Source organism: Triturus cristatus, chromosome 10 (genome assembly GCF_964204655.1).
Source record: "Triturus cristatus chromosome 10, aTriCri1.1, whole genome shotgun sequence".
Lineage (NCBI taxonomy): Eukaryota > Metazoa > Chordata > Amphibia > Caudata > Salamandridae > Triturus > Triturus cristatus.
Window position 1 is genome coordinate 997808517 of NC_140593.1, and position 18248 is coordinate 997826764.

Here is an 18248-nt window from a genome sequence, read left to right on the forward strand (position 1 = left end):
AGTCTCTGCTCTGCTGCTGGACTGCCCTCCGTCTCTTTTTCTGCTTTTTCCTGCCTTTTTTTTCATGTTCCTTTCACTTTTTCTTTTTTCTCCTTGATCATTTTTACTGCGCTTTGCCTCTGCGATCCTCTCCAGCCAAGCCCCCCTCCAGTGCCACTTTCCCGATCCCCGCATTTCCCGCCTCCCAGCTGTCCAGCCCCCCTGCACACCATCTAGTGGCGGCAGCCGTGCCACTCACGTGCCAAAGGCAAGCCCATCTGCACCTGGACCTCACCCAGTGCCACGGTCCCTGGTCCTCAGACATTCCAACAATACGATGCAGCATCCTCCTCGCTCTCAACACCGGATGCCACATCGCCTGCCACCTCGGGAGCTGAAGGACACCCACGGACCTTTTTCCTGCCAAAACTGCAGCTGCACTCTGTCCCACCACCGCACTACTGCTCCCACCACCGCACTACTGCTCCCACCACCGCCCACCCCTCCGGCTCAGCTGCATCCTCCTCAACACGTGCTCCCTCCACAGACACCACTGAAATCTGGGACCTCCAAACTTAGTCCCTCCCGACATCAACTTCCTCACGGAAGCCTGGACAATCTCTAACTCTGGCCCGGACAACGCCACAACCATCCCCGATGGCTACAAGATCACCAGCAAGTGCTGTGTAAACTGATCATGAGGAGGCATTGTCACCGTCCACAAAAAGCCCTTTGCCTGACCAGCCACTTGGATGACTCAACAATGGAATACCGCCACTTCCAGACCAACCCCAACACCACCCTCCGCAGCACCCTTGTCTACAGAACTCCTGACCCCCACCCGCCCTTCACCGACACCATCGTAGACTTCATTGCACCCCAGGCTCTCGTATCCACAGATTACATCCTACTTGGGGACCTCAACTTTGACCCGTACAACCCCAACGATCAAAACCCTGCATCCCTTTCTGGGGAACCTCACCAACATAAGACTCAAGCAGCTAGTCACCGCTCCAACCCACGCAGCAGGACACAAGCTAGACCCCCATCTTCTCTGCCAGCAGAAATGTCACCTAACGCCACACCACCAAACTTCTCTGGACCAACCACCACTTTGCGCACTTCGCCTTCACCAAACCCCAACGTACACCTACCGCCTCACCGCCCACCCCCCCCGGCCGGAGCAAGGTCACTGTAGAACATCTCACCTCCTCCCTAAACACTTCCACACCACCATCTGCCAACGCAAGTACCGCAGCACGCAGCCTCCACCGATGGATCTCCAACTGCTCAGACACTCTGGCAACCCCTCAAGAAGGCACCCGGCAAGCAACATTTCACAAAAGCCAGCTGGTTCACTCCCGCCCTCCACGAGTCCAGACACACCTGCAGACGACTAGAGAAGAAATGGAGGAACAACAACCCTGGAAACGCACACAACCTTCAAAGTTGCAATAACCGCACACCACCTCCTCCTCAAAACCACGAAGAAAAGGGCCTTCCAGGACAGAATAAACACCAACGCACAAAACAGCAAATAACTTTTTGCCATCGTTAAGGAGTTTGATGGGCCAAACAGCGAGACCATGGACATCCCATCCTCCCAAGACCTCTGCAACAAACTCAGCGTCTTCTTCCACTACAAGATCAGGTAGATCTATGACAGCTTTGACATCCAAGACCCTCCCACCAAGCCCGACACCGCCACACCTAACCACGCTGCACCCCAACAGATCCTGCTGAACTGGACCCTGCTCACCACAGACGACACACTCAAGACCATGAAGAGCATCCACTCCGGAGTCCTCTCGGACCCATGCACGCACCACATCTTCCATAGAGCAGCCACCACTATCACCCCTGAGCTTTGCCACACCGTCAACTGCTCCACCAAGACCGCCACCTTCCCAGATGACTGGAAACACGCAGAGATCAATCCTCTGCTAAAGAAAAACAACCGGCGACCCGACAGACCTCAAGAACTTCAGACCCATCTCCCTGCTCCCCTTCCCAGCCAAGGTCATCGAGAAGGCAATCAACACCCAACTCTGAGTTCATCAAAGCAAACCACATCCTGGACATCTCCCAATCCGGTGTCCGAAGTAATCAGCATCATCTCCTTCAGGTTCCTCTCCAGCGCATCTAAAGATGTGACCACAAGTCATAGCTGGTGCTATCTGCTCAAACATCTTCACTTATGTGGAGTGATGGTGGAGGAGAGCAACAGATCGGGGCAGTGGTAGCCACTTGGATCAACTAGGCGAATCAAGAGGGATTGAGAAGAACAGAAGCACCAGCCTTCCTCGACCCAGCAAGCTAATGTCAAACCTCCTTCTGCCTCGCCCCACTGATCACCGATTCAAAGTGCAAGATGGGAGCACATGCCCGATCTACCTTTGTTTTTTTTACATGGCACGCCGTTGCAAATAAACAAAGGATGAAAAATATTTAACCATTATCCGATGAACTCATTCCTATTCTCATAACATGCATTTTTGAAAGCCGCAATGTGTTAATATCACTCGTGTGGATACCTGTGTAAGGTATTCTCATATCAGATTTTAATGTTTTAGGCTTAGACTTTTTGTGTTTTGAAGGAATTCAAATTAAAAACAATGGGAGTGTCTTATCAAAAAGGGGGGTAGTTTTTGTAATATCTGGGCATGCTCTTGCACCCGGACTTAGGAGCTTTGTAATATCTGGACAGGTCTTTGTATGCATATTCGTAAGCTCTAATATCGAGATCTGCTCTTGCAACCACGTAGAGCTTTGTAATAACTGAACATGCCCGTGCACCCAGATGCAGGTGGTCAATGTATCAGGCAAGCTTTAACTTTGAAGAGTCTCTCATAAATGAAGTACCCACAGGGTCAACAAGGGAAATCCGAGCTATGAGACTGAAAAATGAAAATGTGCAGCAGCAAAACAACTGATAATCAAGGTTTACCAGAAAATGCATCTTCTCTAGCTTTCTCTCTTAAAGGATTAATCCCATTGCTTGCTGCATAAGGACGGATTTCCATTTCTGCACATTGTGCACCATGTATATTTCCTACATTCTTTGCCTCTACCAAGCGTTACGGTGCCCTCATCCCATGCATGGTGGGGGAGGTCTCATAGTGGTTATGTTTCTATTTTTTGGCTTGTTTCTCCTGACACAATGCACAATTCTCAGGAGATGGTAACAAGTTCATTTATTGCATTCTTGGCAGCTGTGCCAATTGCTTTTAAACCACAAATAAAACGCATTAAGATTAATCATCTCAGGAACATTGTACAATGCATCCGCCATCCATTATGATTATTTATACTTGAGTCTGCCCCTACAATCGCCATAACAGAGCAAGTTAGCAGAATTTGCCTATGAAAAACATTTTTGGGCACACTGGATTAAAAAAAAAAAAAAAAAAAAAATACACAACATGGAAGTAGAAGAAATATGGAAATTTGATGAGCTGTGTAGAGATGGGGTGAATTCTAGCTCTAGCCACCACAGGTTATTTTAGTGGTTGCTTCTCTTACCAAATGAGGTTCTGCACAGTTCTGCTGGATGAATGTACACAGTTTGTGCTTTTCAATGAGATCTCTCCTACGAACTCTCTTCCAATGTGGTCTGCACCATGGACTCCTCGCTAATATTTAAAATTCAAAAACCATGCACGGTCAAGGCTACAACTAGGAGTGAGACTAGTTATACCAAATAGCATACAAATATAAAAATAATTAACATTCTTTTGTAAATAGCACTTGCTACCTCAGTTGTATCGGTGTGTGACACTGTAAATTGCAAGTAGTTTGATCATCCAATTTGATGCCAATGTATCAACCTCTGAAGCAGAGTCGACTTTTCCAATATTTACAACGTGATGTGCAGGGGACACACTAGACAGTTTCAGTGGTGTGCCCTAACCTTACAGCCATCTAAATGTCACAATGTTAAAAACATGACTAACATTCTATTCTTTTTTTATTTAACAAGGTTTTGGCCTTCTTTTACCTAGTTACTTTTTTTCTTTTCATTCTTTCCCCTTCTATTGCTTTCACCCATATCAAATCCACCTCTTCTTCCCCATGGTTTTGGGAGGAACATACTATTGCATTAATTTCAAGCCTGTCTAAACTAGTTTCCAAGCCAAAACACAGATGTCAATGTGTTTTTTCATGTTTGTCTACTAAGGATTTGTACTGGATGCCACAAATATATCTACATTGGGAATCAGGTTTGGTTCTGCTGAAGCTCACCTGGACAAGTGTTCTTGTTACAGGCAATGGAGCAAGCCTCCAGCACCTTCTCCGCTCTCCCTCCATCGGTTCCTTTGTTGCGCAAGTCTGCAAGGATCAAATGATTGTCCGAACCACCTGTAAATTAGAAGCAATGTGAAAAGTGTGTTAGGCACTGGAAAACGTATGTAAACAAAAGTGTACGTAGACAACAAAGTCTCATTAACTTAGACAGCCTCTTCAAACAGACTGTATATAAATGTACATACATAATACACAAACCCTACCATTTATATTATCCAACCAGCAGATTTATGTCCCATTTTGACTTTCAAAAGCTAGAAAGCAACATGTTGGGTCTATGTAAGACCATCTAGTTAATAAGTGGGCAATATGGAGCATCTGTAGGGAGCACAGCAGGACCAAGAGAGCAGGGAAGGATTCCCTACCTACCTGAATCTGGGATTTTCAGGTAGCATCTACTTCACCTGGGAGCTTAAATCAGAAGATTTGTGGAGGGAGTAGGAGGTTGCAAAGCTGGTGAAGGTGATAGGATAGGGAGGAGGTAGAAGCATAAAACTAGCTTTGGATTTGTAATAGGGAGATGTGTGTGGAGAGAGGTGCATGGAATGCCCAGGGCCAGCCCAGATAACTCTGACTGAGCAGAACAGCAACCAACCAACCAACCGTCTTAAGTCTCAACATGCCACATGCAAGATGCCAGTTTTGCTAGGGTGGTTGCATGACCCAAACAGACAGCATAAGGGGCTTCAGGCTCAAACCCCCCCCAATCTACCTGGTACGAGAAAGCAATTAAAAACGTTACATTTGAAAAGGATGCACATGGTTTGCATCCATCACCAACTGGGGTGATGTAGTAAACTATATTTAGTTCATTTGTTTGTAAGTGGACAGTGTTAGTTTACTGCGTGGCTAGATTAGTGCTATATAAAACATGGTTAGTAAGTGAACAAATGTTCCAACATGTCTAAAATGCAAGGAACCCTTGTGTAAAACATGAAGGGCCTGCAAAATGTCAATCTGAGCAGGCGCCCCACTGTTATCTGGCACAGCAGAGCAGAGCACAGAGTCTGCTGTCCATACATTCTCACTTAGTCCGCGCCTAATGAAACAATAAGGGAGGACACATGTAAGATGAAACACTCACACAATGTTTGGAGGAAAGAAACAAATTTATCACAAAGGTTTGAAGGCATAATACAGGTACCAGAATTTTGGACAGCCATCACTGGACAAGAATGAACTATATTAGAATAAGGGGTGAATGCTTAAAAATCAAAAGCTACATCACTTAAGATATTAGGATGGGCTAATAGGTGGCTTTTCTGATCTGGATATCAGAGGATGGCGAGTAAAACTATTCTTCCTCATTGGAGAATAAAACGTCATGCAGGTAACTACTTCGATTGTGCTACTGGGTGGAAGTTCAACTCTCCCGACCTATGCTTTTCACTAAACTAATAAGGACTTCAAATGAGTTTATAGATCTTTGAAAAACACATGGCTTCACCACAAATCCATACCATGTATATGCCTTTTTTCACGCATTATATATATTTAATGTAAATTAAACACCTACACACACAGATATATATATATATATATATATATATATCAGAGAACTCTTGGTTGTTTAGGTGGAGAGCAGCTCCTGTATAGAGCACCCTACAACACCAGCGACACTGATAGAAAAGCAGACATTTTAGGTGAGCAAATTCAAAGTTTTCAAGCATAGAATTAACACAGTGCCATCAACGCCGAGGCAGAAAGGGACAAACTCTTTTGCCATTTTTACAGCAAAGTCTTTAAGCACAGGATTAGCACACTGCCATTCACGGTGAGCTGTAAATCCAAAGACTTACCACTCCACTGCATTCTTGTGAAAAGCCCATATTAGAACCTTATTTTTTTTAGAATTCGGATGAAAAAAAAAAAAAAAACAATTACAGAACGGTGACCGTTCCCTCCAGGTGGTCTGCGACTGACTGCTGCAAACTCACCTTCCGAATCCATTCGTTTTGGTACAGGGGCATATGTATCTTAAGGGTCACAACCACCACCACCATCACATTTGCAAACACCCAAGAGGGTGATGGAAGACTGAAGGGCAGCATGGTGAGCTGGGAAGTGCTCTGAATCCATCACAAACTGAAGGAACTGTCTGTGGAACTGCAGGATGGGCATATGAAAGGACGCATCCTGTATGTCTAAGGACACCATCTTGTGCTCTCGGTCCAAAATGGAAAGAGCCTAGGCGAGGGTCAACTTTTTGAACTGTTCAGAAGTAAGAGGGCTAGAACTGGCTTGAGACCTCTGTATTTTATAAGGACCAAAAAATTACACAAACATCCCCGGTCTTTATTCGACACTGAGATCATAGCAGGGGTCATTAAGGCCACTAAAGACTGAACTTCCTTTGTCAGAATGGAGCCATGACCTGCTGTAGTCTAAATAGATAGGGTAGAACTTAAGAGGCAGAAGTGAATGGAGGAGTGTAACCCTGCTGAAAGATGTACAGCAGCCACTTGTCTGAAGGTAAAGCTCGCCGTCTGAGCAGGAAAAAAATGATTTTGCCCCCATCAACCATAAATTAAAATAAGGAAAAAAAAACCAAAAAAAAAAAAAAAAAAAAGGAGGGGGGAACGAGGAGGTAGAACATGCTGCCCTCAGAGGTGTCAATGCCCTTTTCGGTTACCCCATCCTCTTTAGCTGAAAAAGGGTGGTGTTTGGGCCACCTGGCGATGGGTCTAACCGGTAAAAGTATCCACTGAATTTTCGGTATTGCGGATTCACTTGGCGAACCGGCGAGAGTAAACCTATAGAGCGAGCTGTGCACAGCTATCCTTAAAGCCCTCCAGTGCGGTCCAGTCTGTTCATCAAAAAGGGCTGAAACTGTCAAAAGGCATATCCATAAGGGATGACTGCTCACCACAAAGTACTGTGGAGTATGTATTCAAGATCCAGATCTCAAGACTGGTGCCCTGGCACGACCCCCAGTCATTCATGTTCGGGCCAGCTCACAAGAACAAATATAGCAGAGTGCAGTTTGTCTCAGATAGTAAAACGTTCCCGAGTTTGTCAGGGATGGCTGGTAAGATGCCACGGACGATATCCCACAAGTCATGTGTGCACCATTCCCAAGCCATTCAGGGACTTTAGTGCCAGACTGTCGGAGTAAAAGGTTATTTTACAAATGCATTAATATGCTTCAAATCTCTGTCCAGAGGAAATCCTTTGGAATTAATCTTGCTAGTAGCGGCCTGAACCACCAAGCTCTTGGGAGACAAGTCAGGAAAACCATGTCCCCTTGGGAATGTCCATAACACCTAGTCACCGGACGACACGCAGGGGGTCGCGAACACTGCTTTCAGCACTCTGACAATCATGCTTCTATCAAAGCCGTTTCAAAGGGCATCAACTTCTCTAAGGTAGCAAGCTCAGGCTGCACAGTTTCGGTCAGTAGGTTTGCTTTAGTCTCTATAGTAGTAACAGAAAAACAATGTCTCAACTGGAAAATCATGTACAGGAACCACTAGATATGAGAGTTAATCATAAAGCACAAGAAGGGACGTCCGGGTCCCCACGGCGGGGGATCCCCCCCCAATGTCACCCCACCTTCGCGCCAGATGGGCCCCCCCCCCCCCCTGCTCACCTGATTCACCCCACGGTTCCTCATCCCGGATTGTGCACACACCCATCCCCCCCTAGATGGGAGGCAGCTATACGGTCAAATGGGCAATGGCAGACTCGGGACATAGCCTAGGCCTCGTCATTCAGAACTTCATGGCACTTCCCAGTTCGGTTCTCCTCCCTAGTTTTCTATACGGGCAATGATCTGCTACAGTACAGACCACTTCTACACGGAACACAACACATACGTACTTTATATATTGATGCTGGTCTATTTTGCTACTCATGTAACATACTCATTTCCACGGAACGTGATGTATGTATGCTTATATTCTTAAATGCCAATAAAAAGAATTTTCAAAAAAAAAAAAGCACAAGAAGGGACAAGGGAGACCAAAGGGGAGGATAAAAGGTTGTTATTTGTAGATAGAAGCACAAAAAAAATACAACTAATTTACAGTAACCATAACAACCATGTGTGCACTGAGGGTGAAGTGGTGAGTGAACGGCGCAGTGACATAAGTGTTTAGGCAACAACGTGGAACGGCTAAGGACAGAAAAAACACGAGGATCAAAGGTATTTACAGAAGAATTTACAATTACAAACATGATTACTCAATTTATGAATGACCCTTTTCAAAGCCGCAATTGGCGTTGTGGAGTCGACGACGTTTCAACCTCTTTACATTGAGGTCATCATCAGGACTATGGTTACGATGATTCAAAGGTACTTCAATGAGAGCAGAGGGAAAGGAAAGAGAAGGTTGGTTATGGGACCCAAGGAAACCAAATGAAAACCATAGAGAGGTAGGTAAAGAAGGTAAGTGAAAGAATACCTGAAGTGGAGGGACGGAGGGAACGAAACCCCACGGGGCGCGTTAGCGTCAGAATACCAAGGGACGTTGACAGCGATATAGATCTGGCCTGGGGAGGAAGGGGACGAAAGTAACTGAGTGGTAAAGTGTGCATCAAAAGCACTTTAAAGTTGCAACTTTAAAGTGCTTTTGATGCACACTCTATATAGTAGGCAAATGAAGCTCAAAAACCTCTGCTGCTCTTTGGACTACTACCTCGAAGGAAGCAATCAGCCAGGGGAGTGGAGATTTCACTTCCTTTCTCAATGAAGTGTCAAGGCCATTGCCATTTGTAGCCTAAGCAGAGGCAAGCATATAGGTGGTGGTGAGGGGTGGGAGTAAATTGTATGCATCATCCATCTCAATATGTGGGACATTTTGAAGTACTTGAGCAGCACCAGATTCCTTTTCGAACATGGTCTACAGTCTATGATAGTATTGGCACTGTGGAAGAGGTCAGCTCTGGATTGGAGATAGGCATCAGGTCAGATTCAGATTCTGCACCATTAGATTCGGGCTACAATACTCGGAAAAGAGGCGGCCTCTGGCACAGGAGTGGAGGACTGGGCTGGTGCAACGGGGTCAGTCTGCGTTCTGTTGGTAGTGCAGAAGCATGATGCCCAAGGTACTCCAGAAAGCTTGCATCGTCCTGCAGTATAGTCTCTCTAAATGCCTCCATCGGCTACAATGTCGACGACAGCCCAGGGAACTCAAGAGCACACTAGAACCAGTTTCGAGACTGGTTGGGAGTCAGACAACAGAAGCAGAATCGGGTTCTAGTCCTTCGTGTCAACTGCATGACTTCTCTAAGGAGCAAGAGTGATGAGATGGGACAAGTCTCTTTTGAACTTTGCGTTTGTGGAGACTTGACTCTCACCTTCCACTATGACTTACCCCTCACCTTCCTCTTTGACTTACCCAAGGATGGCGACTTCGAGCGGGATATGGACTTTGAGCAGGAGTAAATCCGCTATTTGAAGCATGACGTGTCCAGTTTCTTGAGCTTAGCAACAAAGCTTTACCTCCCTCTCTGCGGGCCTTCAGGTTTTTCTCCCTCTGTGGGCCTTCAGGTTTTTCATGAAAAATTTGTCCCACGATTTAGAGCTGTGCCTACACAAAGGACACCACAGGAAGACATCATGTGGATCAGGGGCTGACCGTAGCTTCCTGAAGTTAACGTACCATTTGAAGCCTGTGGTTTTCAGATGAGACATTTCCCTTCGCACATTGTCTTTGGAAAACAAACTTTAGAGTCGGTAACGAGTGGAGCTCTGGACCTGCATCAAAAGGTGTGGAAATAAATGAATGAGCAGACATCCATGTGCAGTGATGGTGCCTGTACAAAGCTCATGGTCATCACTTCCTGAGGTGGCACGAAGTCACTACGTAACCAATGGCACCATCTATCTACATGAAAAAAGAAAGATGGAGACAGTCTAGTGCCTGGAAGAATACAAAAAACGAGTAATTTGTGGTTATAAGTATCCCTCAGAACCTTTGATGCAGTACCCAGAAGTCCTTACATTTGAATAGGACTTGTATTTTTGGCGAATCAGCCTTCAGAGCAGAAGAACTCTTATCCAAAGCAATGTGCTAAAGGAGTTCATCATCAGTCTTAAAAATAATCTGCGGAAGCCGAAAAAGCATCACTAGGATGGAATGCATGCAATGCAGCCATCATAGAAAAAATAAATAAAAATAAAAAAGATGGAAAGAATGGGAAAATCAGAACGAATGCATAAATGTGGCACATGGCCACTGAAAATAGGAGTGTGGAGGATCAAATTATGCAGTGGGTTTACAAAATTATGCAGCAAGAAAAGGAAAATTATGTGGCATACTTCATCATAGTATTACTTCATTATTTTGTCATTTTACAAATGCGGACAATGTCCTGACAAAAGCTTTCACCTCAGTACCATTTGGAGACTCAAATACAACACAAATAAGCAACCGAGAGGTAACCAGTCAACCTTCGCAACAGTCCTACCACTGCACAGCATCATATGCCGCCATTTGACCCATTTGAGCTAGTAACAAATTTTGGTTTATTAAAATCTGCAACCTGCAGGGAAGATGATGGAATATGTAGCTAATGCGTCTAATCCATAAATTATATGGAAACCGCTGCGGCCACAGAATTGCATAACTCCAGTGGCCATGATGTAGCTGGAAAAAAGAACAAGGTGGAAGGGTCATAATTGGGATCTTGGCTGGGAGACGCTGGCAGAAAAATCAGGCCACACAAAGGCACACACTGGGAAGACAGCAGAACTAGTGGGGCCTTGAGCAGGACCATCCCAGTCAGTAAGATGAAAGAACTGGCAAAATAGTGTATAATTGACTTCAATCAACATGTAGTTCAACATGTTAATCAGTATACTAACAATGCAGGCTTTAACTGATCATAAATGTCAGTAATTCAAACATTCTTGTCTAACTGGAGGTGACTTCAATGTTCATCCCCCATTCCCTGTCCCTCACAGTCTACAGAAGTCGCCTACCCACCATTCATTCAGTGAGGGCAAACCCTGAGAAAAGGAAGGGGAAAATGCGCAGGTGTTCTGAGGGCAAAATACTTTCAGTCAAGGCAGCCAGAGCCCAGTCGTTCTCTGTAGCTACTTAGGGCAGGGGAGAGTGGTGTTTTAGCTACTTAGCCACTTAAAGTAAAGTGTGCAAATACACCCCTCTCTTGTCCAGAGAATAGCATGTTGGTCAAACCAGCATGAGCAGCTTCTGCTAAAACAGCCACCCAGTATGAGCAAGAGCTGCAGAAGGAGGGAGGGGGGGGGGGGGCGGGGGGAACTGAACCAACCCATGGGAGTCAAGGACAGTCCCCAGGCAAACACAAGCATATTCTGATCTCTTAAGTGGCCAGAATAGTAGACGTTACATACCGCATTCCATCCTCGTTGGAGGCCCTTGCTTTGATATAAGGACCCTTAACTCAAGTGTGGGCAATTATTGCTCAAGCTCTGTCACTACTGCTAGATTCTAGAAAACCTGTAAGACAATAAAAGCTATGTATGTGCATGGCCCATGTAACCCAAGACTTGAAACAAAAAAAACTGTTAAGCTTAAGCGTCCTCTAACTGCTTGCAGCAAAGAGGAGTTAAGATTTGAGACTTCATTCTATTCTTTCCTTAGAGAACAAGTTACTTACCTTTAGTAATGCCTTTTCTGGAAGAGACTAACAGCAGATTCCTCACCTTGTGAATTTACCCAGGGGCCCGACTCATTCTGGAAACTTTTGTAACCATTCCCTCACACATCAACCGGTGGCATCTTGCAGCTACGCGTCGGATTGGTTCCGCTGCGGATTGGACATTGGGGCCATATATATATATACACACTACCCCTGCACGCTGATGTCCCTTTCCTTCTGATTTCCGTCTGCCCCATCCGACATGGAGCCACTGAAATCAAAATGTGGCAGTGTGCAGACCTCTAGACTGGGATCTAATTAATAGACTAAGAGTCCATTCCACCGAACAGGACGAGGGTAGGTCGGTAATTAATCTGCAGTTAGATAGAGTTTCTACTACAAAAAGACATTATCAAAGGGAAGTAACTTTTACTTCGGATAGACACTTCTAACTGCAGATTCATCAGCTTGTGAACAGATGATTGCGAAAAGCTGCACCTCCTTTGGTGATGGATCAGTGGAATGACTCAGACGAGGAAATCCTGGAGGACAGATTGGCCATCCAGACAGACCTGGCTGTCCAGGCAGTAGTGCTTCGTGAGTGTGTAGAGGGATGCCAAACTAGCTGCCTGGCTTATGTCTAGAACTGCTGCAACACACACCAGGGCAGTCATAGCAGCTTTTGCTCTGATTGAACGAGCGCACACGCTTTCTGTAGGCTGCGTTTTAGCCAACCCATAGCAGATATTGATACATAACACAAACCATCGGGAGATGCTTTTCCTTTGCACCAAGTTGACCTTTTTTATTCCAGAGATACTGATGAATAGCTAGTCATATTTTCTGGTCTTGTATAAGCGCCCTTTTAGGGTCCAGGCAGTAAAGTCGTTCCTCTTCCTTGAAGGGATGGGGTGTAGCACAAAACGTTGGTAAAGTGATGGATTGCCCTATATGGAAGGTGTTTGGCAAGAATGCCACTTGGTTCCAGGGGATCAGTTTGTTTGGGAAGAATGAAGTGTCTGGCTGCACCACAGAAAACGCCTGGAGATCACTCGCTTGTCTGGCTGCTACGGCGGTGTGGAATGCCGTCTTGATGGTTAGCAGGTGAAAGGAACAAATGTGCTTCGGTTTGAAAGGCTTTCGCATAAGGTAGGGAAGAACCAAATTAAGGTCGAATTGTAGCATAACAAAATGTGTTGGCAGGAAAATGTCCCTTTAAAAAATGCATCACAACAGGTGGATTGAAGAGGGATGGCTGATCAGGTAATGGTAAGAAGGCTGAAAGATGACTTAACAGTTGCCACAGCAAGACCTTGCTGCGCCAAAGACAAACAAAACAGAATAAGTGTGCATTCAGAGGTGGAATGTAACAGGAACAACACCAGACAACAAACTTCTCCCAGCATGCTGCGTAAACAGACTGGGTAGGTGGACTCCTGACTATTAGTTCCAGATTCCAATCCCTCCTCGCCCACTGCCGAGATGAAGCAGTAAAAAGTCATACAGATGCCCTGTCCCCTAATGCTGGCAGAAGGAGTCTCCGAAGGACTGCCTTGGGAACTCCAATGTGCAAAAGTGTGAACCTGCACGCCAAGGTTCTCCCCAGTGGTGGAAGTTGCCCTGCATTACATCGGAGTGTAACCACCACTTGCGATCCTCTAGGCAATGACGACTGTCCCGGCATTTAAAGAGGCCACCACGTGTTGGGCAACCAGGGAGATGTCCTGAACATTTAGCTACTTCCAGAAAAGTACAGCCTCCCAGTATAGGACCCACAACTCCACACTGCCCTTTTTGTTGCAATACCACATGGAAGTCTTATTGTCCTCAAGAACCTGTACCCCTTGAAGGTTAGGAGGAAAGTTTCAGTGTCAAAGGAATTGCTCGCACATCCAGCAGGCTGACCAGAGGCCCTTAATCTCCATCTATTTCAGATGACCTCCCCACCACAGCAATGATGCCTCTGTCACAGCTATTAGATCTCGATGTGGTAAGAAAAGGGGTCTACCGCCGGTCCAACTGCAGTCGAACATCTACCACTGCAGGCCCTTTGAAGTCTCCTTCGACATCAGTCTGGACTGACTGGCCTCCTGGGTGCGGAGCCCATTGAGACTTCAGATCCCATTGCAGAGCCTGCATGTGCCACCAGGCATAGTTGATCAGCAGGATGCAGGAGGCCAAGAGGCCCAGAAGCGTCGAGAGCCCGGTCAAAAGTTGAAACATGAGATCACAGCCTGAATGCCCCAGACTCGTTGAGGAAGAGGAAAGGCGTAGATGAGCCCTATATCCAGGATGCCTCTGATAAAGTGGAGTCAGTTATGACTTCAGCATATTAATGGTAAAACCCAACTATGTCAAAAAGGTCATCTGGAGATGGCGTACAATTGTTTGAGGCGAATTCCTAACCTCACAGATAGGCTGCGACCACAACCATCACGTTGGTGAACACCTGAGGTGCACCAGTGAGGCAAAAGGGGAACAAGGTGAACTGAGAGTGCTCTTGGCCTACCCGAAACCGCAGGTAACCTATATGGGATTGCAGGGAAGGGCTGCATTAATAAGCGTCCTGCCAATCTAACGCCACCATCCAGTTTCCGATATCCAGGATAGAGATCTAGGCGGGGCTGGAGACCACAGTCTTTTTTCAGCACCAGAAATCACTGTTTAGCACCAGTCCCAATCTGATACCAGCATGTTGTCTATTGCTCTGCTGGCTGGCAGAGCCAAGCCCAGAGAGCGACCAGTGGCCTTGCTCTCTTTAAATCATTCATGGGCTTAGTCTTCCTTTATTATCAATGGCTGAAAGTCATAGAAAGGCATGTTCATGAGAGGCTGCTAAATATCAAGAGAAGCTCGAGGAGCGAATCCAGGCGTAGTGCCCGAGCAGAACGCTGGTTCCAATGGCCCTACTCAGACAGTCAGAGATGCCCAGACCAGATCTTCTATAATATTTCACTGCATCCTGGCCATCGCCGCAGCTGCACGCTCAACTTCTGTACTATGTCTATACAATGGCTTCTGCCTTACTAAGAACGTCAGTGTTCCCCTGGATATCAGGCGAGACCTTTATTTAAAGTACTTCTCCTACACACTACCAGGAGAGGTGCCCCTTGCTTGCTTAAATATAAGCTGTTTGCTCCATAGGTAAGTTGCTAAAAAAATTCATAACAGCAAGAATCCTGCTTCAAACTCGAAATCCCACAGCACCATCACTCCCCCAGCTCACCCAAGTACTACCAGTCTTGCAGTTTGATGACTCAGCCAAAACTAAAAATAAAAACTTGTTTCTTTCACTTAAACATGCGGCACTCTTCAAGCGCCCGCAGGATTAAATGAATGTCGAGCTTGCGATTGTTTCTGTCAAGTGAGGGTTTTACAAACACAGATGCACACAGAGGAGCCCTGAAACTGTTTGCCATGCAAATGGTTCACCAAGACCATGTAAAATATGGCGAAGTTGCTTGAAGGTACTTATTAAAAGTGATATTTTTCTAACCTAAATTTAGAACAATTTTTGTCTCTCCTGTGCCCTGGAGACAGTGCAGTTAGTAACCTAAGAGGCAAGTCAGTTTTCATGTGCACCCTGTATGTGGCGCAGATTCTTAAAGCCACAACATTATAGTCTATTAAATCAAACTATTAAGCACACAATTCACTTAAATAGGAAGTTGGGATTAATCAGTTTTTCTGGTTTCACTTTGCATAAGCCATTCACGAAACGGGTAGCCATGTGTCTCCCCATTTTATCTCAAAAGGTATTGTAATTTTAACTCTTTGCAAATAAGGGTAGGGCGTGTATAGCAGGAAAAGCCACATGAAATCTCAGCTTGTTTTGGGCTGGACGTTAAATAAGATGCACTAGCTGAGCCTAGCTCAAGATTTTCAGTTGCTTTTGAGTTTTCCGCAGCTTTCAAGCTTTTAGTGGCTCACCCACCTCTATGATATAGGATAGCACCTTCACATTTTTCATTTTATGTAGCATACCTGAATGTTTAGTGAGACAAATCCACATCACACAATTCACCGCCAAACAATTAATCACCACCCGATAGAATTACACTCCACATAATACCACTCAACATGATTCAACTCCATATAATTACACTTTACTCAATACCACATAAATACACCCCACATAAACACGGTCCTATAGCAACAATCCACATAAATACACTTCACCACATAATTCCAAGCAGCATAATTTCACTCAATGCCACACAGTTCCATTCCACACCACAGACACTGAATCGCTTAATTCGACACACCACACAATTTCGCATCATACCACAAAATTCAACAGCACACCACATAATTGACTTCCACTACATACCTGTCCACAACACAAAATACCATTCCATATCATTCCAGTACTCAACAACAATATCCACATAATTCCACTGCACACCATGCCACATAATTCCACTACACAAATCCATTCCACACCACACAATTCCACAACTAACAATTCCAATCCAACCTACATAATTCCACTCCACACACATGGGTAAAAGACAATAGCTCTAGGTGCAGGGTTGGGGAGGCTTTATTCTATCATGGTGTGATACTGCCCAGTCATAGAAGGCTATTGAGAAAGGGTAACATATCCTTTCGGAAGTGATGGGGAGAGCGGGTCTCATGAAATCCGAGACAGGTTTATTGTGTTTGATGCCTCCCCAAAAGAAATCAAGCAGCAGGTTTCTGGATCTACCAGTATTCCTTCCAAAAACACAATGCAATGGCTTGGAAGTCAATCAGTGCCCGAGATGTTGCAAGATAGATTAAGGTAGTGGTGGAGTGGCTGGTGAGTACTGCATTTTACATGGCATTGAAGAGGCGAATAGAGCGGTATCTAGATGCGTTTTCTGGTTGTAGGGGCATTATAAATATATAGTTATGCAAGAGGAAAACCCTTCAAATCTCACAATCGCAGTATTTCAATGCTTCCATTTAGTGGTTATAACTCTTTTCGTCACCATAAGAGCTATGCTCAGGAACGTCTTGTCTGCCAGAGATCTTCCAAGATCCTCCATAACCCCCAGGAAGAAGACCAAAAGTGTGTTAGAGACCTCCCATCCCAGTACCTCAGTGAGCTCTGTAGCTATAGTGGTCCAATACCTATTTATTGCCACACGTTCACACCATATGGTAAAAGTCTGCAGGGGCCATTACCTCCACATGGTTTATTTAAGCACATTCGTGATGTACTGAGAATCATGAAAGTAAAATAGGTGGACGTAATAAGGACCAATACATTAACATCCAACTTGCCAGAAGTGTTCTGTGATCCTGTTCATCACAAAAATATTTTACATTGCATGCAACTCAAAGAAGGATTCCCATGCGTGTGCAAGCCCACTTAGCCACCCGCTGGAGTTGGATGGGAATTTCTTACCAGTGACTATGTGGTATCCCAGCTCTATCAGAGCCTCAGAAAGCGCTTTGCAGTTTTTCACCACTTGAACTTGGTACATTTTAAATTCTGGTGTCATGGTTTGCTTCAGTGCTACAGCAACTCCTAGATAGGAAGAAACATTAAACATAAGTAAGTAACAAGAACCAAACAACACCAAGCTCCCTCTTCCATATTTTCTTTAATCAAGAATACAAAGCATACAGGTTGTATACACAACCCGGTCTATATATTTGGGGAAATCAGAGGAAGCTAAAGATGCATGGTATACAGTACGGACAAAGGACAGAGTCCGTTGCTTCAGAAAGCAGTAAACTTCATAGAGCAGGACTAAGTGAAGTTAGCTTGTTTGAAGGTACTTTTAACCCATTTTGGTTAAATTAACAGTTCCTATTTACATAGGCTTTAATTAGACACATACAAGAGAGAGACAATGTGTAACAGTTTTGGGCTCCGGCTTTTGACAGTACGTGCTGGAGACTTGGATTCAGTGTTAGGGAGGAGGTGGATGATGAAGGCAAGTTGATAAACAAATGCTGCGGGATCTCCCTAGAGCATTAGTATTTCTAGATCGTCAGTTTTGAGAACCTCACCAAATGCATCGTATTGGCTCTTGGCAAAGAGGGTGCTGAAGGTAACAGCAAATACATGCTACAATTTTAATCCCTCTCGTCCCTCACCCGAAACGTCCTCTTACTCACAGAAACCTGGCTGAACCAAGCCTCCGCATCAGACCTGGCCATTACCATCCCCGAAGGCTAAACGAGAGCACACTGGGACCAATCCAACAAACATGGAGGTGGAATCGCCATAGTCTACAAAGGCACCATTCGATGCACATCTCCAGACGACCTGAACCCAATAATGAAACCTCAACTTCCAACTCCACACAGACGGAACAAGTACTGTCAGAGGCACCCTCGCCTATAGACAATTAAGACCACGCCCCAGCTTCAGCAATGCCATCCTGGACCTGATCGCCCCATAC

At 45.3% G+C, this 18248-nt stretch overlaps 1 protein-coding gene across 2 annotated transcripts in view; it reads right to left on the minus strand.

Moving 5' to 3' along the window:
• Positions 1–18248, minus strand: part of SHMT1 (serine hydroxymethyltransferase 1) — a 174822-nt gene that overhangs the window by 39496 nt on the left and 117078 nt on the right. For both annotated transcript variants that reach the window (XM_085628984.1, XM_085628983.1), the window contains exons 9-10: positions 17243–17365; positions 4222–4338 (exon numbers count right to left, since the gene is read on the minus strand). In XM_085628984.1, coding sequence (XP_085485110.1) covers positions 4222–4338; positions 17243–17365 — 240 coding nt within the window. The remainder of the gene's footprint in view (positions 1–4221; positions 4339–17242; positions 17366–18248) is intronic.